Below are 26,378 nucleotides of genomic sequence, written 5' to 3' on the forward strand. Positions count from 1 at the left end.
GAGTAAAAAAACCTGGTTGGAGAAGAGTAACTCATTGAAAATAGCAAGTGACTAGAACAGGTAAACTTCCCTAGTAGACTGTATGTGACACATGATCTGTATTAGTACCTCATGTTTACTTTTATCAGTACAGGTAACGGAATTGAACAATATCAGCAACCTGACAGTAATTGTATATCATTAATCAGCCCCTGGAAAGTATTCCAAAAGAACATTTGCTTTTCTTCTTGATGGTTTTTTTTTTTTTAAATAGGTATTTTCATTAGATAAATCTGATTCCATCTGAAATGCTGGTTTACATACATCCTTATGTAGTACTTTGGCAATCTATTATAAGAGCCACTGAATTTCATTCTTTAAAAAGAATAAAGAGAAGAAAACTCTTTAATTTAAGTCTGTTTATTGTGGCAACATTGTTTTGAACACCAATAAACATTGCACCAAAGTGTAGGTTATTTACCCAAAGACGGTCCAGTCTTTACAAAGACCATTGTACTAGCATATTTACAGAATTGACTATTTAACACTAACTTATTAGTGATTGTGTGGTTTAACAATCAACTATTTCACATGTCCTCAATTTAATAATGAAACAAAGTATTCGAGTTCTCCTGACCCTCACCTTAAAAACAAATCAAAATGCAGCTTTCATCTGGAGATAATTAACACTTGTTTTTTTAAAAAAACGAAGCAGAGTTTCATCCTGCTTAGCAGGATTTAACATAGGAAACAAAACTCTCTTAGGCAAAAGTGACAATTCAAAGGCATCTAAAATTCACTAGACATTTCTAACGTTTCATAATGAAGTTGTAATTTAGTTGCTTATTTTTAAACTCCTCCTTCAAATGTTGAGGAGTCTATTTCTAGGAGACTTGAATACAATGTCAAATGAATCTTTTTACCCATTTGGCTTACAATTGCCAGACTGATTCAGAGTTTGTCAGAAGTTATGTAATTTAGTTGATTTAAGTGTTAAGACTTTTCCAGTTGAAGACTTATGTTCTAGAAACAGTAGAATGATGTTACGAGGCTAAGAATACATGATCCAGTATCACACCTGCACTTCTATACTCAAAGATTAAAAGTCCCACATTTTTGAAGTACAAGCTTAAACACATGAAAGTAAAAAAGAAATCCAGAAATGTTTACCTCTATACATACAAGTGACTAAGTTAGGATCTTTAATCACTACAGAAATGGGTAGTGTCTAGTGGACTGACCAGATCTGAACTGCAGTGTTCCTTTTTTATCCCCAGATAAATACTGTGGAAGTTTATGGTGTCAAACACTGTTCCAATGCAAAGGGGATCTGCATCTTCAACAACAGTCTTAAGAGGTGTGCGTGTGTGTACGCACACTTAAAAGCTCCTCTCTTTCACAGAAAGAATGAGTTAATTTGTGCTGATCTGAAATAGGCTTAGCACAAACATTGTTTTCAAACCATCTATTTCTACTAAGGTAAAATAAAGGAAGCAGACTAATGTGTAATTCTAATGTATCCACTTCATATTGTAATACTGTAGCACAAACCTACCATTTGACAGTTCTAATAAGATGTTTTTTCTAGAATTTGTTTGGAATACTGGACATTTTACCTCCCTAAGTATGTAAGTAATGGTCTGCATAGAACAACCAAGTTCAGTCCCCAAAATGGATTCTAAAGTATTATTACCATCTAATCTGAGTAGGGCTCCAAATGCAAGTTGGTTTCAAATTAAAAAAACAATTTGCATATCAGGAAGACTCAAAAACTATGTAGCAGAATTGTAACCATCACAGACAGAGTGGAAGGGCAGCTTTTTGGAAATCCTTAAATGCCAAAAATTCACCCAAAATTGCAACACAATCCAAGTGCTCACGTTAATTTAAACTACTGGTGCTTAAAGGAGACATTTGACCCTATTCAGTTTGTCGTTTAAAACAGGTTTTATGCTGATTTTACCCTGTCCCCCACCTTAAAGTGCACAGAATTCATCACTGCATGTGTCAAACTGTAGAGAACATGAAAACCTAGGTTAAGAGAAACTAGCAAAGTAAGATACAGTCACATTCTTGCCTTTTGCCCAATTTGGAATTTCATCAAGTACTTAATAAAAAATTGCATTAAGCCAAGGCCACCAGAGAATGAGCTAGAAGTGCTGAAGGAAATTCTGACTACTACAGAAGAACTGATCTAGGAGATGCAGGTCCATTCCTTTTGTGGAAAGATTTTTTCATCACCGTGAGGAAAATCTTCGCACTTAATAGCCTGTATCTCATTGATTTTCAAAGCAACTTATGAAAATTGTACCCTTTGGGAAATGGCTTTCCCTATTAGAAGAAACCAAGAAAGAAAATAAAAACAGCTACAGGGCTTTTAAAGACTGGGGTTTATAAGCCTTTGCTCAGTGCAGTGATCTATAAAATAGGCCATGTTTCGTTCTGATCTGAACCTGTGAAACAAACCAGCAATAGCATTTGCAGCCCATTACTGTTTCCATTAAAGACAAAGACTGGGGCTCTTGACTGAGTAATCCTTGTACAATTATGGTTGCGGCTAATACTAACTTATAAAACAACATCTTTAGACATTTGTTTGGATCATGGAAAAAAATGTAGTCCCATCTACTTAACCACTAGGTAGACTTGGGGAATGGCCAACTTTTCTGTGGAAATGATTATTAGCATACCATGAAATCCATATACTCTAATGAGGCTGCCATTTAAATCATTTGTTTATATGGAACAGAAAAGTTCAAACTGATGTAATTCGCTTTTTCCTTTCCTTTGCAACTTCACCTCCTTGCTTATAATTCCAGTTGCTGTTTCTAATCATTAGAAATAACCTACTTCAAATGATATGTTGATCCAAAAATATTCAGTGAATCTGTTTTTCAGTTGACTGGAGCTAGCACCTGATGTTGGAACCTCACATGGAGAATTCTCAGACTGACAAAGGAAATAAAAGATTCCTTCTAAAAAAAAAAATCTACCAAAACTGCCGTTTTCATTGACAGCCTAGGGTCAACATCCTCAATTCCACTCTGCACCTCTAAGAGGCACAGCACAGAATTTCACTCCAGCTTTATAATACTATACCCTTCCTACGTTTGCTGTACAAACCAAAAGGAAAAACCTTTGCCTTCAAGAATTTTTTGGATACCCAGTGAAGACTGCAGGCAAACTGCTTTTGGAGTTGGTAAGTATTAGGCCTATGAGGCAGTTCGCATAATACAGTAATTTATAGGCGCTGGTCTGAAACCAAGGAATGGCCACACAGCACTGCTTGTCATTTACCTGAAAACTCTGTTGGCTTTGCTCTGCTATACAGCATTCAGAACACAAACCTTACACCTGGGGGCTCACTGCTGCACAGTACTTGCTTCAACAACAGAAAACCCTTAACACAGAATTCTGGAAAGGCCTGCAGTAGATTCAATTAAAAAAAATAAATACATAATTTTCTTCAATGACGACTCCCTGAATATAATCTATACATGCTTTTTACTGGCCTACACACTGTGCACACATATATGCATTTCAATGCTGTAAAGAAATGCCAACTTCTCAGCTATTACAGTAAAGCTTTTTCCTCAACTTTCTCTCAACTGAAAATTGACATGGAAGGTTGCAGCTTGGGAATAACAGAAGTCATTCAAGAATCAAAAGGCATACTGAAACTTCTCAAGACAGCTTGGGATTTAAAATAAGCAATAAGCTCATAAAATGGTCAAATCACTGTATGTTTAGAAAAATGTAAGAGGCAGAGTTAACATGAGTGGCACCTTGCTGCACAAGCACAGCCTCTACCTTTAATATACACTAGACTGTACATGTGACAATACTATTTACATTTAAGGAGGAACTTTATAGCTTCAGTTTCTGTCAGGTGGTTAATGTTTAAGACATTTTCTATATTTTGTTTATGAGAAATGGAGCCATAGTTGTTTCAGACAGTTACTCCTTTTTAAAATGGCCTAATTACCAATCTGAAAATTAGTCTATAACTGCTATAACATGGCTGATAGTCTATTTGGCAGCTTCCATGCACTTTTTGGCTTCTTTTTTAAAAAAAATATTAAGGAGACTAATATACAAAAAGGTCTATATTTAAGGTAAGTTTTGTATCTATGGAAAGGCAAAGATGCAGCAAAAACTCCACCTTTGTGTTGCCATCTAGTGTCTCAGTACCGCTGCTGTCACATAGGCGGATCTTAAATGCCTTAAAAAGTCAAGCAAAGTCAGAGATGCAGAAACTTTGCATTTTGTTTGTTTGTGCCAAACCCATAGACTTAAAGTATTGTCTTAAGTAAGACTCATGTTACCAATGTATAAATTAGCATCTCCAGAAAAGAAGTTCTCTCTTCACATTTAAACTGAAGTTGAATGACTGGATATGAAATCCCATCTCCGTGTGCGCAGAGTTGTTCAGGCTAGGTCTTCCATGTTCACCTCAGGAAATGGTTGTCGCCAATAGCAGAAGGAACTGAATTCCGGGCATAGAAAAGCAGAACTCTGTTCTTTATTGAGTAGTGGGAATACATGTTCCACAAGCTCACTTAGCCTGAAATACCTACATTAGAAAAAGAAGAGGGTTATCTATTGTTGCACAGTTTTAGAAGTGTAATTCCAAAAGCCGACAGTCAAAGAGGCAGTGTTCCTCCAAAAGCTATTTTCCACTTTACTTTGTTAGTTTACATTTTCTTTCTGAATACATTTCAGTACATATGAGGCTGAAGATCTCTAGTAGGCAGGATTTCACACAATTCCTTAATATAATATAATAAGATTTCATATTATAGCATCACTGTTACAATGGTTACTGCCTTGCTTGAAGCTCAGCCCTCCCCCACTTCTTCTGACCATTTGAAATAATAAAAATGGTCTTACGAGGACTTGTTTCCCTTTGTCCGTTCCTGGATCAGTTCACCCTTTGGGTTCACTGTAAATATTCTGCAGTCTGGGACTCCCACTTTCATGTAGGCGAATACATCCTGCAGAAAGCATGAACAGTGGTGCAGAAGGAAGTTATTACTCTGCTTTCAGATTCCCTTATGTGAGTGAGCATTGCTCAATAGAAAAAAAAAAACTTTACAGAAAGAACATGAATACATTTAAAAGCAGATTGAAGTAATTGAAATTTGGCTCGTCAAAAGTTAAAAAGAAGACATGCAAAGCATCAGACATATTTAGAAGCCATAAACCTTAGACAGCATAGAAAGGGTTAGAATATACAGCAACAAATAAGATGAACTTCCAGCCAGTGTCTGGGAAGTAAGATTTGTTCCTAGGCCTTAGGCCACAAACAACAAAATGCTCCTTTGGGGGAATATTCCATTTCTGGAATGGAAAAGCAATACTTTTGGGGCCCATCCCTTCCTTGCTGGTTCAGGGCTCAGCATCTGTGTGGCTGAAGACAAGACAGGGAGAGAGGAAAGTGAGAATTGTGTGAAAGAAGAAAGTTTCTGCATTAAGTTACTATGGAATTAATAAACTTTGGCTCTCAGATACCGTGGTGAACACCGCTGCAGAAACACCAAAGGATGGAATGTTATATTTATTAAAGGCCAGATTCTGAGAACATTTACATGTGAGTAACTTCACTAATACATAAAAAGAACAGGAGTACTTGTGGCACCTTAGAGACTAACAAATTTATTAGAGCATAAGCTTTTGTGGACTACAGCCCACTTCTTCGGATGCATATAGAGTGAAACATATATTGAGGAGATATATATATACACACATACAGAGAGCATGAACAGGTGAGAGTTGTCTTACCAACTCTGAGAGGCCAATTAAGTAAGAGAAAAGAAACTTTTGAAGTGATAATCCGTTCACTAATACATGTAGTTCCACCAAAGCCAGTAGAACAGCTTGCACGAGCCAAGTTATTTCTAAGTGTGTTTGTATGACTGGCCATAAAAAGGAAAGGTCATCAGGTGTTTAATAAATTAAAGCTGTTCAATTTCCTTCTTACATTTGTAAAAGGACCAAAAAAACCTCTTATTTCCCTTGCTTCACAAATAAAAGTTGTTTGGGTGTTTTGACCCTTCAATTAGAAAGGTGCAGACTTACATTGGGCCTGTTTCCAAAAGCAGCATAGAAAGGCTGTTTATTCGGCACAAACAAGTTCTTGATATCATTCAAACACTCGATTTTGAACTTTTCAGGCTTCTTTTCTATCACTTCCCTAGAATAAAATTTGAACACAATCACTGAATCCTAAATCACCATTTCAGAGGGGTAATTCCCCCTATTCAACTGGTGTTTGCATTCTCACAGTACATTGTGTGGCTGAAATTTCCAATGTACAGATATTGTACCAATTGTAAGAAAAAGAAAAAAAAACAAAAACAAAACCAATCCACTTGCCCAAGACCAACAAAACATTTTTTCCTTTACCGACAATCGCAGTAAAATGCAGGTCAACAGATTCTGCACTTGGGCTGGTAAATTTTCATGCCATACCAAATTCATAACTGCTCTGACAAGGTCTCTGCCACCTCAGAGGATCATTTAAGCAGATCAGGAAAAATGGCAAGTGAGAATATGTAGGAACACATTAGGCCTACTCTCAGTCCTGCTCCCACTGAAGTCAATGGCAGTTTTACCAGTGACTATTGGTGGTAGAACTGGGGCCACTGCTGATGCAACTTACTGTGTCAGTTCATTTTTATTTTACTTTTCTTAAGACTATATTACATTTACCTTAATTAGCTATTATCAGTGACAAGTGATTAGTCTATTGAAGTTTCCAACAGTGATTGTCTCAGATATTTAGATAACAAATCTAGAAGGTTGAACATTTCTTGGTTCTTTGTAAGAAGTAATATTAATCATTACATTCTTGTTACAATGTAGAATTCCAAAGGTTCTAATACCATGCAATGTGGTAGTGAAAAGCTGGGAAATCCAGATTAGTTTGTGGAAGTTCAACTCTGCAGTTCTTGCAGCCATACTTCTCTGGACAGAATTTTACTGATACGTACAGAACCCTACGTTAAGTGTCAGTCATAGGATGGGAGGGAGAGGAGTGGACAAACACCTCCTTTACCAGACTGACATTTTACCTGCTGTAACAGCTTTTAATACATGCATATATGATCACAAATGTTAGATTGCAAATGAAACTTTTTGGAATCAGCAAATGGCTTCAGGGGGTCATAATAAAACCATGGGCCCTCTTCAGTTTGCAGGGGTAAAAATAGAAACAATGGTATAAGGATAGTTCATAAAGCAGCCATTTAACTCAGTTCCTCACACCTTTTCTATTTATCTCTGCCCACTTCCTTGCCTCCTTAGTACAAATAAAAATGCCAATAAAATACCGATGTGCTTACCTATGAAAGGCTGAGAACAAGCTGCTGGGGGACAACAACAGGGGGCCCCTGGGTAGGATTGTTCCTTTGTCATTCACCCAGTGTAAGTACCCTCTTGTCATATCTGCCATTCCAATAGCACGAGCAGAGCAATACAGAAACTTGTAGCCATTCCTAAGGAAGAATATTCTGCTTAGTTTATATTCCAGCCAAAGAATTTTTTTTGCCAAGATCCCTGTATTATGGTAGTGTCTAGAAGCACCAATCAGGGCAGTAACCTCATTGTACACTCACCATGCACAGGTAGAGGAGGTTGTCCCTAATTTGAAGAGTCTGTAATAATTTAAAGATTCAAAAAGCAAGCCTAATAGAGAAGGGAAAAGGAGAGCAGATACTAAGTACTAAGATCACACTGTTACAGGTTAGATTTATGCATAAATCTAACCTGTAACAGTGTGATCTTAGTACTTAGTATCTGCTCTCCTGGTGATTCTGGATAACTGGCAAAAAAAATTAATTTTGTAAACAACCCTATATCCAACTCTCATTCAACCCCCTCTATTAGTTATAGCAATTACTTAAACGTGCATTTGCAGATAAGGACTCCATTTCTGGATATTAAAATGTTCTGTTGCTTGTAGGCAAAAATATTTGGTTACAGTATGTCACATCAGAACTGCTGAACAACGAGTTTTCAGTAAATCTCTAAAAATGCTCCTGCAGACTTCGCAGGCATGTCTATTCATATGAAAAAAGCTGCATTTGAGCATGTTCACTGTGTTGGGTCTTGTGTGTGCAAGTGGATGCAAGTGCATTTTTAGAGGCCTGATGAAATTTGGCTCACAATGCCAAGATTACTGCTTCCAATGCATAAGATATTGAAGTTCTGCCCAACTCCCACTGACAATAAGAAGAGGCAACTTTTGACCCTTTGCATTATATCTGAGGTCAACATGAAGGTTCCAAGGCCTCAAATCTAATCTGTCAAGGCAATGATTCTAAACTTCAACTTAAAAGAATCCATTAAAAATACATTATTTGGAAATATCCTCAAACAATTACTCATCTTTTATCCCTCAGGCATAATACTAAATGCAGTTAAATACTATTCCCAGGGCTGTTGGTGAATAATGGTGCTGACAATATGTTTTTGAAAAGTGTCTGCCACACAAAGGACCAATTCAGGAGGGAAAAAGATATTTGTCAAGTTAAATTTAAACAATTTAAAAGATTACTAGACTCTATGCTTTTTAAAGAACTGAACATTTTTAAGAAGCAGGATCAATGTACATCTGGAGTTCAGTAACGTACATGTATAAAATTATGCAAGATATGAATAGCTGAAAGCACACAGTTTAGGCCCAACACTTACATTTCAAATAACTTTTACAAAATAGTTAAGTGTTTTCATGATTCTTTTAAAGTATAACAGACACTCACTGCAATCTGAAGAACAGTTACAATTCTGCTTCCCAACCAGCACAACAATTAAGAATGTCTTTAGAATTTCTGTTCTAAAACTACAATTTCTAAAACTAAAATCTGAATCTATTCCTTGGAAATACAATGGAAAAGACCAAATTACCAGGTAAAGTGGTAGTTGATGGGCAAAGCAATAGCACGTGTTTTAGAAAGTTCTGTTAATGTAAAATAATTTAGTTTGTAGCAGACAACTTATTTTTCGTTATTTAGGTCATGAAAAGGTGGTCTAAATCAGAAACTCAGTTAATCTGATTAATTTTAATTCTGTTAGTCAGTAATCCCAAATACCCGGTTGCTTCAAAGTAAGACACATACTCATTGATGGAATGGTAGAGTTTTGCAATGCCTTGATGGGTCCAGTCCTTGCCAAGCTGTGGGAGAATTTGTCCTAAGGCATCAGACCTAAAAACAAGAACCATCGGAACTAAGTATACAAGGAGAGATTTTACATTAAAAAAATACATGTCATTGAATTTGTTTTGCAACAAATATTTGTGGAAGATTCAAAGAATCTCTGTGCAACAGATTCTAGAGGTTACGTCAAAGCTTTGGTAGCTAGTCTGGATTGAGCCATTAGTGAGCCCACTATGCAATAGCAAGCCACTACACCCAGTCTCAAGCTACCCACTGAACTGGAGGGGAAAAAAATCCAGAATATCACTGAAAGCCAACCGTGCTACATTTATATTCTTTCAAAACTCTCATCATAGATTACTGTAAGTAAAAGTACAAATTACAATCAAAGAACACTGTAATCAGCAGTCTTTCACTGGGATTCTTACTATGATGTAAATTTAGAGGACAGGCTGGATTCAAGCTCCCTTTGAATCACTCTTTATAAGCTCTTCAGAGGAGGGTGCTATAAACAAATATCACCCAAAATTTAAATAAAAGCAAAAATGATGTAATGGTACTTGCTTTGTTATTGTTCCATCAATATCTGAGATGATGATTTTGTCATTCCAATTCCAGAGGTATATTGTTCCTGCGCAGCGGCAAGTACCTTGATATTGGGTTGTAATACTGAACACAACATCATTTGGACCATCTTTAAGCTTCAATTTTGCCTTTAAAATAAACCAAAATTATTAAAGTGTTTTGCATAGTTAAGAGTTTATAAATAGCAAAAGAGCTACAGGAAATGTCGTAGGTGCTCATACACATCTACTTGTGTGATCAGATTAAATATCATTTGTAATTATATGTTTATTGTGTCCTCAAATTAAAGCCATTTCACAAGAATCCAATGTTAGCTTGGTGCACTATCCAGATACAACAACCCACCCTCTTGCCTACCAAAAGAAACAATCCTGGTAATTTCTCAACTTTCTCCTTCTGCTAGTAAAGGAACCTATCCTCAGTTTTATTTTAGCATTATTCTACATCAGCAATTATCTTCTGGTTTAAAAAAAAAAAAGAAAAAAATCAACGTACATCTCCTTCCTGAAAAATCCTTGCTATTCTTTACTACTGAGTTAACTTTCATTGATGTAAATAGACAAGATTGGGAAAGATACCATTTCTAGAGCTTCTAATTATATCTAAGTAGATGATAATGAAAAGGACCTAATTATGCAAGGCCATCTGTAATATCTAAATTTAGAATTCCTCAGCCATCTTTTGTTAATACTAATATGTGCCTCTTCCTTATCTAGAGAGAAGCAGTTTGTTTTGTTTCTTGTCTACACTAGAAAAAAATGGGACCAGAATTCAACATTGGTGGAGCTCCACTGATAGAATCTGTAGTGTTTTTACCACTGTGTCATCTAATTCTATTCAGAATAAGCCTGGATACAACAATAATAAAGATATCAGAGGCTTGACTGCATTGCAGCTTCCACTCCTGCGACTGTGGTGAAGTGACACCACTGATAAGTTATGGATCCCCACTTTTGCCAATGTGGATGCAGCCTTTATGTGATGTTATCCTTTCCTACTTGTATGTGTCACTCTTTAAAAGGACAGAAATGGAAATTAAATTCTTGCCTTGATGAGAAAGAATGATCAAATATTTTGGGCTATTAGTGCATCTAAAATGAGTTAAAATTTAAGAATCACACTCAGAATTGGACAGGACTCCTGCACACTGCTTCAAATATGTGCAACTGGACAGTTATAAGAGTCAGTGGCATGGGAATTATAAGAGGGGTAAAATATAACACATTATTTAGCAATGTCCTGATATAGCGGTTTGACTATTTTCTGCAAAAAAAATATGGACTACAATTACCAGGATTATATTTGCTGGATGATTTTTCATCATAGCACAGAACTACACAGTCTTTTTTAAAAGACTGCAGCATTCCTAGATAGCACAAGAAAGCAGAGGTCCTTTAAATCCGGTTGTTCCTTGTCCAAAGTGCTAAATGTGGGACCCCATATAAGTGATTCTGGTCCTACTTTATTTTTATTAGAAACTTAAGTTCAATGGTTACTGTAGTAAGTTTAGTGAAAAACTCAATATGAAAAAAATAGAACACTTAGAGCTGCAACATGCAAAAATATACCACTTACTATTTGGTCTGAAGACAGTCTAAGTGACTTCTTATAAGAGATAGCGTTCCCATGGTTTGGATGTTCCACTGGGACAGAATCTATTTTTAGGGATTCTTTCAGCTCTTGTGACTCTTCATCACTAGAAGAATCATCTTCTGTCAGCCTAATAGGACATCAACCAAAATAAAAGTAAGCTGCAGAAAAATTTTTGTATTGGCTTAAAACTCATGTCTTCTCATATGTGTAAGACCAATTATAAGTATCAAGATTTTCTGCTTGTATCAAGGATTTGCCATTGGCCTTGAGAAAATTAGCCCTTGAGGTGTACAGATTTAATCTATGGATAGAATGTGTATTTTGGAGAAAAAAAAATTTTTTTTTTAAATGCCCACACCATCTTAATCTGGCTAAGCCACACTATGATGATAAACTCAACTACAGATTAGTGAGGTTTGCAGTTAGCATGTGTCAAACCAGGGCTAGTGTTCGCTAGTAGGGTTGGGAAGAGAAGTCTTGTAACATCTTGGTATTGGTGAAGCCTTGAAACAATGCTATTTACATTGGAGCTGACTACGGTTGGGTAGGGACATGAGACCTGTTTGTCACTACTGCTGTGCTATTGAACTAGTTACACCACAGATGAAGAGGGATATTGGACAGTACTTTATAATAATTCTTAATGACAGCTCTCTGAGAACCCAAGTTTAAAGGTGGGCTAATAAATTACACAATTTAGTGGCTAACCTCTAAAGATTACTTTGTATGTTTTTATTTCTTTGCCAATTAATCTAAAGTTTCAGGGTTTAAAATAATTGGAGTTACATTTAAGTTTCTTGGGGTATTCTTACCACCATAGCACACTTATATACTTTCTTAAACCTTACTCTCATCCCTTCTAAAATCTTGGAAGAGAGGCAAGGGGAATAAAACATTATGGGGACTTATTTTAACAGCAAGCACTAGACAGAAGTAAGTTTTGTGCTTGTTACTACTAGTCCTCAACTATTTCTTGGGTGACTGACTCATAACATTCAATACTATTTTTATTGTTTTGATTCTTGTAGGTTACCAAAAAAAAGGGGGCATATTGTGCAAATCCACCAATGAACATTAGGATTTTATTATAAGAAACCAACAGACACCATACACCTACATATTCTCATATGATTTAAGGAGTTAGTATGCATAGCTAGTACCTAAACTGTTTACTTCCACACAGTTTCTTGCGGAAGTGTTGGCCAAAACTATGTTTTTGTTAGTAGCTCAGAGGAAACGTTTCTTCCCACAGTAAATCCCCCATTGAATTCTTCAAAAATCATGACACTATTGAGTCTGCAAAGGAATCTTCAGACAGGAACGCACCTGTTATTAACTTGTTCTTTTGTAGTTGCTGGCAGGTCATTTGTTCTTTGTGCCTCAGACTTCCCCTCCTTTGCCTCTGGTGGCTAAGACAGCACAAGAATCAAGAACATACCAACATTTTAGGCATCCACACTGACAAGAACTAATTTAAATTTCAGACATAACCAAATAGCTATCATAGAAACAGTAAATTTGCTACTCTATCTGTATGAGATACTCAAACTTGCTCATTATGGGGACTACTTCATAAGAGATCCTTTCATAGTTCATTTCTCCTCAAAATATTTAATTTTGTAGGAAAATAGGAAGGACTCTGCAGACCAGATACTAATTAATGTAAATAATGCTCTAATCAGGCACTTTTTGGTGCACCATCTATGGTCAAAATCTTGCAACCAAGTTGCTTATGACAGTCTTAAAAAAGAAAGAATAAAATCAGTACAAGACTAGTGTTTAGTGGTCTTGATCCTAGCAGGCAAATATTCCTATAATAGAAATTGCTATTAAAATTTACAGCCTTTTCAGTAGCACTTAAGAGATCATGAATGGGCTTGGAGACAGCCATCTTTAGAAGAAGTGGACCTTTCCAAGCTTGGTGTTGTGGCATGTGTGCAGGAGAGTATGATGGAAATTGGCACTGCTACTGACCATTTTGTGGCAATCAAGGCTCTCAATCCAACATCTTTTAGAAACATTAAATTCACTAAAAATAAACTCTAAAAAGTGTTTAAGTTAAAGAAACGCATGTTCAAAGTATTGGAAGAAAGCTTACATCAACCTAAAATAGCTAGTCAATATGAGAGTACTGTAATTATGTAAGGGGCAGACTGACAGAACACTGTGCCCATTTTTCTATTTACCTTTTATTTGCACAAAAGTTCCCAAAATACACTGCAGCTTCTTTGAAAAGTAGTTTTAAAGACAATTGATGGTTTACAGTGAGGACTGCCTGAAATAAAGGCTATGTCTACATGCCCCAGCAGTGGGAACTACTGGGTGTGAACTACAGCGTGCTGTGCTGTAACTCCCTCATGTGGATGCTGGCATGAACTAAAAAGGTACCCAGCATCACAAACTAGGTAATTTAATTTGTGCCAACAGCATCTACACAGTGGAGTTACAGTGTAGCATGCTAGCACATGCTGCAATTCACATCCCTATAGTCCAAACTGCAGGGCATTTAAACAAGCCCCAAGATCCTTCAATCCAAATTTGTTGTGTTTAGTTGGTAATGTTACTAGTGATATTTCAGTCTCTAAAACTCAAAAGCAATTTAAATAGTTACATAATATCGATGAATAATTGAACATGCAGTTTACAGCACTGACTGCCAAAGATCTGACCAGCACATGTCTGATTCAGTTAAGAGCAAAATTTCACATCTGATTTTGATTCACATAACCATTAAAAGATAAAATAGGCTTCAATTACTTGTTTAGCCATGCTGTCCCTCTTGCGCCAGAACCACCAACTTCCAGATTTCTTGGGCATCTTGTCTTTAACCCAAGACTCTACTGTAGCCTGAAAATGTTTAGTTTAGTTAATTTGTGTGTATATACACATACACACACACACACACACACATATATACATACACGCACATACACAAAAATATTAAAATTATAGTTCTGTATTACTATATACACAAGTTGCATTAAAGTACAAGTTTGTGTTAGTTTACCTTAGGCAAACTTTTCTGGAACACCTGCAAGCTGAGAATCATGGGTGCAGCCAATGCCCAATTATAGTACCTGGTTTAAGGAGATAGTCTTGATGAGAAGCTACAATAAGGACTGAATTCAGTAGAAATAACAGATTAGTGTGCAACATACTCTTTGCTTGGTAAAAATAAAGTTTGATTTTTGTTGTAGGCTGCTCATAAAACATGCAACTAATGTTTGCTTCAGGCCAAATAGTTTTCCTAATGCACACTGTTTACTGTTAGTGACAAATACTGCAAGATCTCGCTTTAGAAGATGCAAATCTGACTTTAACCTGCAATTCAAAGGCATGTTGCATGAGCAAAAGATCACAAATACAAAATACATATGGAAATACAAGTTAGAACTGGAACTGAAAGATATAGTACCTTTAAAATGTATTACTAAAAAAAGAAAGCTATAGGACATGTAAACATTTTATAGTAAAGGGAAATTACCTGTTGTAAATCCTTATCACTAGATTAGGATTGTCTATGAGTCCTGGATTTTCAGCAAATTCATTGTAAGTAATAATATGTTCCATGAATTTTTCTGCAATACAAAGACATTTTATCAATTCAGTTAAACATTAACTATTTTTGCCTCCTCTTTTTGAGATTGCCTTTAGTAAGTCTGTTGTCTTGTATACAAACTAATAAATCCTTTTCCTTGAGCTTTCAATTACCTTTGCTGACTTGCTAACATCAGCCAAAAGAGATGCTGAAAATGGTCCACATCACAGGTGAAAAACGTGAAAGCTCCCATGAACATTTCCTCAATTGCAGAAGGGCCTCACCTTCTAGACCCCCACTCCACCAATCACAGTAATGAGAAGTAAAGTAGTACAAGAGGGAAGTGAGACTGATTTACTTTTTATTTTTAAAAAGAAAATGTAAGCGTATCAAATCATGAAATCTAAACATTGACCTACAAGTAACCATTATTTTGTGAGTGCCAATAAGTATCCATTACTGATAATAGACTTTGGCAGCAACTATGCAGTTTTACAGAAATACAGTGTTACTGAGTTAAGTCGTCCCCCCCCCCCCCCCGCAGCGCACTAACACCCCCTCCTACCCCCCCAACCCCCCCAGCCCTGCATGAGGAAGATTTTTGTTAAATGTAGCTTTTTATAACTCAAGTCTGATTTTTATACCTTATACTAAGATATACATTCAAAATGTGTATCGATCTTGGACTTTATAAAAAAAATTAAGCTCCCTTTGACCGCCGGAAAGGAATATTATGGCAAAACTTGAATATTGAATAAAACAGATGCTAACACTTAAATACTCCATTATGTTCAGGAAATAAGTGACATTTAAGGAGAAAACAGTAAGAAGCATGTATGGTTAACTTTCACTTTCTACAGAGTATGAATAATCGAACAGGAAAGTCTAGAGACAAAACCAATGTGACTTGAAAAGATCAGGATAAGGAAATATTTTGTGAGGGGAAAGGAAGATGAATCTTCCTTTCTAAAGCAGGATAGTCTAAGATTATGACATTTGCCATCCTTCCTCTTGCTGAGTAAGAGATTAAAAAGAAAGTCTATCATGCAATGGGATACAAACACAATTTTAAAGATTTATACAATGGCAAAGCAAGCAACGCAGAGGGAGCCAGTACCAAAGGTGGTCAGACATTTCACATATGGTGCAGCAGAAGGAGAGAAACAGCTGTGAGGAAGATAGGAGTTTTTCTTGTCTAGTTTTGGACTGATCCCCCCATAATATGAATGCACATCATCTATCCTTTGCAAATGTTTGAGAGTTTTATACTGTATATATGATTCCACAGTAGTCGATTTACTCAAAGCATATCCTTGTATTTTATGTTTTCGGCTCTCTCATGCTTCCAAAATTAAAAACTAAACGCTTCATATGGCAGTCTTCTAAAATAAGAGTACTAACAACCGGAAGTAACTTCATTAGGCTGTACTCAATTCACATTTCTGGCTTAATTTGACTTAGTTTCTTACATACCTTTAGAGATCTCTCCATTTTCACTTAGACCTCCACAGACAGAAAGCGTGACATCAGGCAAGTCCATAGCAGAATCAGACATGCACTCTGTGCCACTGTCAGCAGCAGCACTTCCCACGGACTGTGGTGACTGGGAACCAGAGAGGGTATCCGACTCAGTCCACTGCCTGGAACTTGGATCAGAATCACTAAAGGAAAGGAGTTCACATTTTGTGTATGTAATTCTCTTGCATATACATATGTATGTATTTTAAGTTATATGCAACCACAGTATTACGTGCAGCACATGATACAAAACACAGTCCCAGCACTACATATTCTTGTATTTCAAATTTATTTTGTTACAAAATTAAAGATTTGTTCTACAATCGCCAAATTTTCTTTTCTGAAAAAGGAAATCTGAGTATCTGTGCACTCAGATGTTCACAGAAGGTATTTTCTCTCACTAACATTTCCTTTCATCTCAGGACTGAATATTAAAATGGAATGTCAGCAGCTCTACCATTACTGACATATTCTTTGTGATAGGAACTTGTTTTGTAAGGATCCAGACCAAACCATCAGGCTCTAATAAATAGAGATTATTTGTCCAATGGTCTGAAAACTGAATAGGTACATGGACCTAAAGATCAGTAATTAAATAACTTTTTTTTTTTTTTTTTTTAAAGATAAACTCTTGATAATGCTGAAATAACTACTTTAAGCTCATGATACTAGAAGTGGTTTCTTGACAAGGGAACTAACACAGATTTACATTTGTATTTCCAGTGTTAGAATGTTAAGTTTTGATTTTATGAAGGCCTCAGTGCCACTCCAACACTTTGTAAAAATCAGGAGGAGTTTAGATAATTTGTGTATCCTAGAGCTGGTCCACACTAACCCCCCAGTTCGAACTAAGATACGCAACTTCAGCTACGTGAATAACGTAGCTGAAGTCGAAGTACCTTAGTTCGAACTACAAGCTACTTACCGCGGGTCCACACGCAGCAGGCAGGCTCCCCCGTCGACTCCACGTACTCCTCTCGCGGAGCAGGAGTACCGGTGTCGACGGCGAGCACTTCCGGGATCGATTTATCGCGTCTAGACAAGACTCGATAAATCGATCCCAGAAGATCGATTGCTTACCGCCGAACCCGGAGGTAAGTATAGACGTACCCCTAGATTATGGTTGATACAGTTTAAGACTGGCAACTGCTTAGCACAGGAAGGGAAGAATTTTGTTAAGAGTTTTGTTCTTTTGCAGCTCCCAACTGCAGCTCATTTGGTTAGCAGGCTTTTTGTAAGTGATACTACAGAAAGTAGAGTCTTGAGGCAAAGACAAGCAAACTAATTCTTGTTTCTTCAAAAGACGATTGCTGTGCTGCTATGCTCAGAGTTGTCTTCTTCCACTAACTCCCTTTTAAGCAAATTAAAACCTTGATTATCCAGGTTCACTAATCTATAACCCTATTAACGCTCCTGTTCCCTGGAGCGTTGGAAAAGAGCAAGGATCAACATCATTGGAGAAATGGTTCTCTCAAGACCAACTCAATGGAGCTCGTCCTGTTCCCTCACTTCTTCCAAACCAGCCGCTTCCCCACATGAAGGAACGCTACAGTTGGAGGAAGAGGCTTCAGTCCTGCTCCCAAGAACTGCTGCAGTCCTATTTGCCCCGCCCCACCCCCCATCCTGATCCCCCCTCCCACCATTTTCTCTCAGCCAGTTCCCAAGCTACAGAGAAGTTCTGAGCTCAACAGAGCTCAGGAGCAACTCTTCAGCTACAGAGGCATCTTGCAGGAAAAGAAAAGCGGCGGGAGAATGAGGAGCAGGACAGGATTACTGGCTCTCCTATGGCTACTAACCCTAAACCACAACTTCTAAATTTTGGTCATGCATAGATCCTTTGCAGTTTTCGAGCCAGCTGGGAAAGGAGGAGCAGACCAGCAGTCTAAAAATCTGTGCTCAAGTTAGTGTTCAGGTCCAAAGCCTGCTAGCTGGCTCCCCCAGTTATCTGAAGGATTTGGATGCCCCTGAAACCTTCAAATAATCCATGCTTGGCTATAGCAAAATACTGTTTTAATAAACATTATTTTCGTTAGCCTTTATTAAACTTTATTATACTGTGGAATACAGTCTCTAAGCAAACAACTGAGTGAATCAATTATACTGGACAAAATACATGAGAAAACGCTGCATTGATGATAATCCTGCCTTTGACAAGGGGATAGACTAGATCAGCTTTTCCATAACACCCCATGTTACCACAGAAAAGTGTCAGGATCCCTCAACATCTAGCTATAAAGAAAAGAAAGGTGGTAGCAACCCCATGAATCCTGTTTGTGATATCCCGGAGGTCATAACCCACAGGCTGATAACGTGCAGGCTTGACGGAAGAAGCCCCCAGTACTGGGCCATGATTCCATGATTCTGATGGCACAATTGCACCCCACCATAATTTTGAACTCCATCAATTTTGACAAAATTGTAAGTTTGCCCCCAGTATTCCCTCAAGCTCACATGATCAGATCCAATTTAAGAGAACAGGCATTATAGTACACAAGTTTCCTCCACCAGTTCTACATGCCACTATTTGCACTACTCATTGCCAAATTTCTCTGCAGAAATTGGTACAAAGCACCCCTGATCATATGGGATGCAACCCTGAGGCTAACAGTTAAACTGTTAGATATATCATATTTCACCTTTTCTACTGCTACTGATTCTCTCTGAAATGAAGCAGATATATTAGATGCTTTATGACCGTTTGTAAAGCCTGTAGAATTTAGATGTTTCCTTTTAAAGGTCTTCTTGGAAAGACATACTGGAGAGTATCTTAGCAGTTAAAACATTTTAACTACATAGAATATGAAAAAGGGTTAACTCAGTTACATACGTTTTCTTACAAAATAACTCTCAGTTTATATAGCAACACTAAAGATACACATTTCACTCCATGAAAACAGTGATGCCAGTTACATGGGAAAACACATTAGCACTAAGACAAATCACTGGGAATAATACTGCCTCCCAAAATAGCTATATAGTTTAAAGTTTCCCACAAGGCCCCAGCACTTTCTCGGTTCAGTTGGGATAGAAATACCACAATAGCAATCTTTCACATCATATTTCATTGTCTCTCCTTCTTGCCAAAATCAGAAGCAGAGAGATATACAGAACAAGTTCAATATTGATTTATCCTATTATATACTATAAAAGCTCAAAAGACAGGCTTGGATTTTGAACAAGGATTGGCTCAGTTCTTTTATCTCAATTGGCTCACCCACTCCTAAAACTAACAGATAAATTATTTTGCAATATAAGCCTTGCCATATTAGAACACTAACTCCAAGCTACCTTTTGGGAAAGTAGAGTGCGGCAACTTCAGGTTCCAAAGCCTTCAAGTCATCCAAGTAAATATCATGAGGCCCCTGGTGTTGGCTTCGCTTGTGCGCCCCTGTTGATTGTCATAACAATTAGATGGTTTGAGATTAATACATGTATTAAATACAGTGCTGTGGGAGGCACGGTTTTCTGCACTTTGAACATTGTTCATATAGGAATCTAACAGGAATGCCTGCAGGTTAGTTGGCCTGTAGTCTGTGAAGTTTTCTGGTTGCTTTTTTAAAATTAAAAATGTTAGTTGTATTTAAATCTCAAAATTGAAAGTGTAAAGCTACAGTTTTGGGATAACTTCATCAAATTTCACAGAACCCTCTGTGGGAATGTACCAGTTCTTTTAAATACAAAATGAATACCTTTCTTTTTTGAAGGAGAGTCAATTTTTGCCGGTGGTTTTGCTTCTGAAGGACTATCTGCTAATGGGCTGGGGAGATGATCAGCATCTAATGTAGATGATTCTTGAGGGATCTCCAGCAGAGGTTCTATGACTGCAGACGCAAGAGAATCTTTAACCTCTATTTGCTTAAACAGGGGATGAGTTCTTGGCTCAGGTTTCAATACCGTACAGACAGAATCTTTCACCAAAAAATCATCTTCAACTTCATCAGAGCTGAGAATGACCCTAAAATGAGTCTTTTCTGATGGAGTAATGGTTGCTGTTCTAGGATGCTCCAATTTGTCCTTCTTGCTTATCTGAAAAGAAGAAAGATCTCGTTCGCATGTACTTTCATGCATTATGTCATTTATTTTATTCAGCTCTGAACATTAGCTAACAAGTGCTTATAGTAATTATGCCAGAGATACTACATTTCAAACCAAAGAAGTCAAAAGCCTGCTGGATTAATGTACCTTTTAGCAACTTCACATGCAGTCTCATTAATAAAGTCCCAGCAATGCCAACCACATAGGAACTTGTTTACCAGTTTCAGAGTATAAAAATCTGTCCATGTTTCTATATTCTAAGCTCTTCCACAATTCAAGTTCTTCCTGAAGGCCCACCTCTACCATGTGCCTACAGGAAGCTTCCTGACTGACAAGCTTGAAGAGTAATATGTGAATATTTGTCGTCATTTTAATTTATGTTTTATACTTGCACTTTTTGTGTTTACACATACTGTATATATGTTACATCATGTCTCCTGCCCTCTACTTATTTATCTAGATTGTGAACTCAGGCCAGGGACTGGGCCTTTTTCTCTTAGGAAAGCACCTAGCACACTGTGGTGCTACCATAAATGCCTGGCTAAGACACCATTTAGCATATAAAAACGAGGAAACCTATTCAATCCCCCTTGTCACTGGTGAGGAATGTATGAGTAATTAGCACAACCTGAATTCACGACGCTGAGCGGCGAACAGCAGAGGCTAACAGCGGGAGTTTGCCTGGGAGTTCGCGTGGGGAGAGCGCACAGAGGCTTTCAGCTGCAGGTTTCTCCGAGTAGTTCCTGCAACAGTTGAGGAAGTTCTTAAGAGGACGGAGATATGGAAGGTGAGCGATCAGCTGTTGTAACCTGCACAGGTTGTGCCATGTTTGTCTTTCTTCCGCAGGACAGAAGCGACTTTGTCTGCACAAAGTGCAAGCTGGTCTCCATATTGGAGGAGAAGGTTCGAGGGCTGGAGAAACAAGTATCAACTCTGCGTTGCATAAGGGAAAATGAAGATTTCCTGGACAGACGTCAGGAGATGCTTCTACGGCCACAATGTTCTGAAGATTCAGAGCAGGCGCAGCAGGGACAGAAGGATTGTGAGGAGGTTTGGCAGCATGTGACCTCCAGAAGAAGAAAGAGGAGCGTCCATGCACCAGCAATGGAGATACAGGTGAGCAATCGTTTCCATGTTCTCTCTACAGGTGCTAATGCGGAGAGTGGACTAGATGGCCCATCTGAGGGAAGGGAGCAGAAGGAGACTCCACCGATTGGAAGGCAAAAGATGCACTGTCCTAGGGATGGGGGTTCCATGACCACCACTCCCAAGAGGAGGAGGAGGGTGGTGGTGGTCGGGGACTCCCTCCTCAGGGGGACTGAGTCATCTATCTGCCGCCCTGACCGGGAAAACCGAGAGGTCTGCTGCTTGCCAGGAGCTAGGATACACGATGTGACGGAGAGACTGCCGAGACTCATCAAGCCCTCGGATCGCTACCCCTTCCTGCTTCTCCACGTGGGCACCAATGATACTGCCAAGAATGACCTTGAGCGGATCACTGCAGACTACGTGGCTCTGGGAAGAAGGATAAAGGAGTTTGAGGCGCAAGTGGTGTTCTCGTCCATCCTCCCTGTGCAAGGAAAAGGCCGGGGTAGAGACCGTCGAATCGTGGAAGTCAACGAATGGCTACGCAGGTGGTGTCGGAGAGAAGGCTTTGGATTCTTCGACCATGGGATGGTGTTCCAAGAAGAAGGAGTGCTAGGCAGAGACGGGCTCCACCTAACGAAGAGAGGGAAGAGCATCTTCGCCAGCAGGCTGGCTAACCTAGTGAGGAGGGCTTTAAACTAGGTTCACCGGGGGAAGGAGACCAAAGCCCTAAGGTAAGTGGGGAAATGGGATCCTGGGAGGAAGCACAAGCAGGAGAGCGCAACAGGGGAGGACTCCTGTCTCATGCTGAGAAAAAGGGACGATCGTTGAGTTATCTTAAGTGCCTATACACAAATGCAAGAAGCCTGGGAAACAAGCAGGGAGAACTGGAAGTCCTGGCACAGTCAGGGAACTATGATGTGATTGGAATAACAGAGACTTGGTGGGATAACTCACATGACTGGAGTACGGTCATGGATGGATATAAACTGTTCAGGAAGGACAGGCAGGGCAGAAAAGGTGGGGGAGTTGCGTTGTATGTAAGAGAGGAGTATGACTGCTCAGAGCTCCGGTATGATACTGCAGAAAAACCTGAGAGTCTCTGGATAAAGTTGAGAAGTGTGAGCAACAAGGGTGATGTCGTGGTTGGAGTCTGCTATAGACCACCAGACCAGGGGGATGAGGTGGACGAGGCTTTCTTCCGGCAACTAGCAGAAGTTGCTAGATCACAGGCCCTGGTTCTCATGGGAGACTTTAATCACCCTGATATCTGCTGGGAGAGCAATACAGCGGTGCACAGGCAATCCAGGAAATTTTTGGAAAGTGTAGGGGACAATTTCCTGGTGCAAGTGCTGGAGGAACCAACTAGGGGCAAAGCTTTTCTTGACCTGCTGCTCACAAACAGGGAAGAACTAGTAGGGGAAGCAAAAGTGGATGGGAACCTGGGAGGCAGTGACCATGAGATGGTCGAGTTCAGGATCCTGACACAAGGAAGAAAGGAGAGCAGCAGAATACGGACCCTGGACTTCAGAAAAGCAGACTTTGACTCCCTCAGGGAACAGATGGGCAGGATCCCCTGGGAGAATAACATGAAGGGCAAAGGGGTCCAGGAGAGCTGGCTGTATTTTAAAGAATCCTTATTGAGGTTGCAGGAACAAACCATCCCGATGTGTAGAAAGAATAGTAAATATGGCAGGCGACCAGCTTGGCTAAACAGTGAAATCCTTGCTGATCTTAAACGCAAAAAAGAGGCTTATAAGGAGTGGAAGATTGGACAAATGACCAGGGAGGAATATAAAAATATTGCTCAGGCGTGCAGGAGTGAAATCAGGAAGGCCAAATCACACTTGGAGTTGCAGTTAGCAAGAGATGTTAAGAGTAACAAGAAGGGTTTCTTCAGGTATGTTAGCAACAAGAAGAAAATCAAGGAAAGTGTGGGCCCCTTACTGAATGAGGGAGGCAACCTAGTGACCGAGGATGTGGAAAAAGCTAATGTACTCAATTATTTTTTTGCCTCTGTCTTCACGCAAAAGGTCAGCTCCCAGATTGCTGCACTGGGCAGTACAGCATGGGGAGAAGGTGACCAACCCTCTGTGGAGAAAGAAGTGGTTCGGGACTATTTAGAAAAACTGGACGTGCACAAGTCCATGGGGCCGGATGCGCTGCATCCGAGGGTGCTAAAGGAGTTGGCGGGTGAGATTGCAGAGCCATTAGCCATTATTTTTGAAAACTCATGGCGATCGGGGGAGGTCCCAGATGACTGGAAAAAGGCTAATGTAGTGCCCATCTTTAAAAAAGGGAAGAAGGAGGATCCGGGGAACTACAGGCCAGTCAGCCTCACCTCAGTCCCTGGAAAAATCATGGAGCAGGTCCTCAAGGAATCAATTATGAAACATTTAGAGGAGAGGAAAGTGATCAGGAACAGTCAGCATGGATTCACGAAGGGGAAGTCGTGCCTGACTAACCTAATTGCCTTCTATGATGAGATAACTGGCTCTGTGGATGAGGGGAAAGCAGTGGATGTGTTATTTCTTGACTTTAGCAAAGCTTTTGATACGGTCTCCCACAGTATTCTTGCCACCAAGTTAAAGAAGTATGGGCTGGATGAATGGACTGTAAGGTGGATAGAAAGCTGGCTAGATCATCGGGCTCAACGGGTAGTGATCAATGGCTCCATGTCTAGTTGGCAGCCGGTTTCAAGTGGAGTGCCCCAAGGGTCGGTCCTGGGGCCGGTTTTGTTTAATATCTTTATTAATGATCTGGAGGATGGTGTGGACTGCACTCTCAGCAAGTTTGCAGATGACACTAAACTAGGAGGCGTGGTAGATACACTAGAGGGTAGGGATCGGATACAGAGGGACCTAGACAAATTAGAGGATTGGGCAGAAAAAAACCTGATGAGGTTCAACAAGGACAAGTGCAGAGTCCTGCACTTAGGACGGAAGAATCCCATGCACTGCTACAGACTAGGGACCGAATGGCTAGGTAGCAGTTCTGCTGAAAAGGACCTAGGGGTCACAGTGGATATGAAGCTGGATATGAGTCAACAGTGTGCTCTTGTTGCCAAGAAGGCTAACGGCATTTTGGGCTGTATAAGTAGGGGCATTGCCAGCAGATCGAGGAACGTGATCGTTCCCCTTTATTCGACATTGGTGAGGCCTCATCTGGAATACTGTGTCCAGTTTTGGTCCCCACACTACAAGAAGGATGTGGAAAAATTGGAAAGAGTCCAGCGGAGGGCAACAAAAATGATTAGGGGTCTGGAGCACATGACTTATGAGGAGAGGCTGAGAGAACTGGGATTGTTTAGTCTCCAGAAGAGAAGAATGAGGGGGGATTTGATAGCAGCCTTCAACTACCTGAAGGGGGGTTCCAAAGAGGATGGAGCTCGGCTGTTCTCAGTGGTGGCAGATGACAGAACAAGGAGCAATGGTCTCAAGTTGCAGTGGGGGAGGTCCAGGTTGGATATCAGGAAAAACTATTTCACTAAGAGGGTGGTAAAACACTGGAATGCGTTACCTAGGGAGGTGGTGGAGTCTCCTTCCTTGGAGGTTTTTAAGGCCCGGCTTGACAAAGCCCTGGCTGGGATGATTTAGCTGGGAATTGGTCCTGCTTTGAGCAGGGGGTTGGACTAGATGACCTCTTGAGGTCCCTTCCAACTCTGATATTCTATGATTCTATGAAAACAGACCTCATTAAAACCAGCTCTCCATTTTGAATGTGATTAGGTCACTTTTGAAGAATTGCACTGACAAATCTAGATAGGTTTTTGACACATTCAAACTAACCCTGACTTTTCAACTGATGATGATAGATCATTGCTTATAGTCAAAATGTCTCCTCTCAATAATACCCCAATTTTTAAAAATAATATTCATGTACAGCCTTTTTCCAAAAGGACTGTTGTATGAATGGGCCCAGTGAACTTCACTAAGGCTCTGCATCAAAACGGCGGTCCACTCACCCAGAGCTGTCTATGGGTTTAGGGCCTAAATTTCATCATCTCTCGAGGGTACAGAGAAGGTGCTACATTATACTTCCCTGCCTCAGTTTGGACAACAGTGGATTTATGTCAGGCTTCTACCGGGGAAGGCCAGGAGCACTTATAAAGGGGGCTGTCTAAGGATGTACAGATCCAGCAAGTTTCTTCACCTGTCCTATTCAGGACCTCTTCTATGTGGGGCTGCATTTGGTAGCTAAAAGTCCACAACGTGAGGGTGAGAAGCCATCAAGTTCCCTATATTAGAATTTGCACACGATTCCCCTGGAATGAGCCTGGTCCTATCTTTTACAAAAAAGGTTACTAGATTTGATCATTCCTGTTGCATCTAATGCATCATTTAAAAATTATCTTCTGTTTCTAGCAGCAAATTAGAGAGCTACAGATTTTTACTCTAAAAATCATTCTGGAAGATTTTTTGCAGCCCTGCTTTTGAAATCAATAAAAAGCCTTCAGCTTAGCCAGCCACAAGAGGGTGCTGTTTTCATGTTATTTCAGTTGAATTATTTACAATTGCTCAGTTTTCCTCAATAGTCTAATGTGAAATCTAGAGTTTTAAGGAAGACAAAATTCAGTCACATTAAAAGTCCCAGACAGTATATAAAATTCATCTGTAAATAACTTTACCTTAGTAGATTCTGGGAATCCTCCCCATGTCCACTCCATATGAGATTCAGCTCTAAGCAAGCTCTCTGCAGGTTTCACTTCTAGCTCTGAATCACTTTTAGGACAGACTGGGTCTGAGAAAGGGCTATCAAAGTAAACACAGAAAACTACAGTATTTAAAATGCATTTGTTGTGCAGCTACTTTTGTTAGCCTTCCCTAGTTTAACACAGGTTCAATTATTCAACAACAGGGCAAGAAGCCCAGTTGGGTTTTCAGACC

The 26,378-nt window shown here is 39.3% G+C and overlaps 1 protein-coding gene across 1 annotated transcript in view; it reads right to left on the reverse strand.

Moving 5' to 3' along the window:
- Positions 1 to 383: 383 nt before the first annotated feature.
- Positions 384 to 26,378, reverse strand: part of LPIN2 (lipin 2) — a 75,552-nt gene continuing 49,557 nt past the window's right edge. Inside the window, 15 exon segments of the mRNA XM_054019066.1 lie at positions 384 to 4,552; positions 4,870 to 4,973; positions 6,058 to 6,172; positions 7,323 to 7,475; positions 9,099 to 9,185; positions 9,702 to 9,850; positions 11,298 to 11,442; positions 12,642 to 12,724; positions 14,073 to 14,162; positions 14,323 to 14,392; positions 14,800 to 14,893; positions 16,327 to 16,514; positions 19,660 to 19,759; positions 20,061 to 20,397; positions 26,120 to 26,243. Coding sequence (XP_053875041.1) covers positions 4,408 to 4,552; positions 4,870 to 4,973; positions 6,058 to 6,172; positions 7,323 to 7,475; positions 9,099 to 9,185; positions 9,702 to 9,850; positions 11,298 to 11,442; positions 12,642 to 12,724; positions 14,073 to 14,162; positions 14,323 to 14,392; positions 14,800 to 14,893; positions 16,327 to 16,514; positions 19,660 to 19,759; positions 20,061 to 20,397; positions 26,120 to 26,243 — 1,984 coding nt within the window. The 3' untranslated portion in view covers positions 384 to 4,407.

Source organism: Malaclemys terrapin, chromosome 2, assembly GCF_027887155.1.
Source record: "Malaclemys terrapin pileata isolate rMalTer1 chromosome 2, rMalTer1.hap1, whole genome shotgun sequence".
Taxonomy (NCBI): domain Eukaryota; kingdom Metazoa; phylum Chordata; order Testudines; family Emydidae; genus Malaclemys; species Malaclemys terrapin.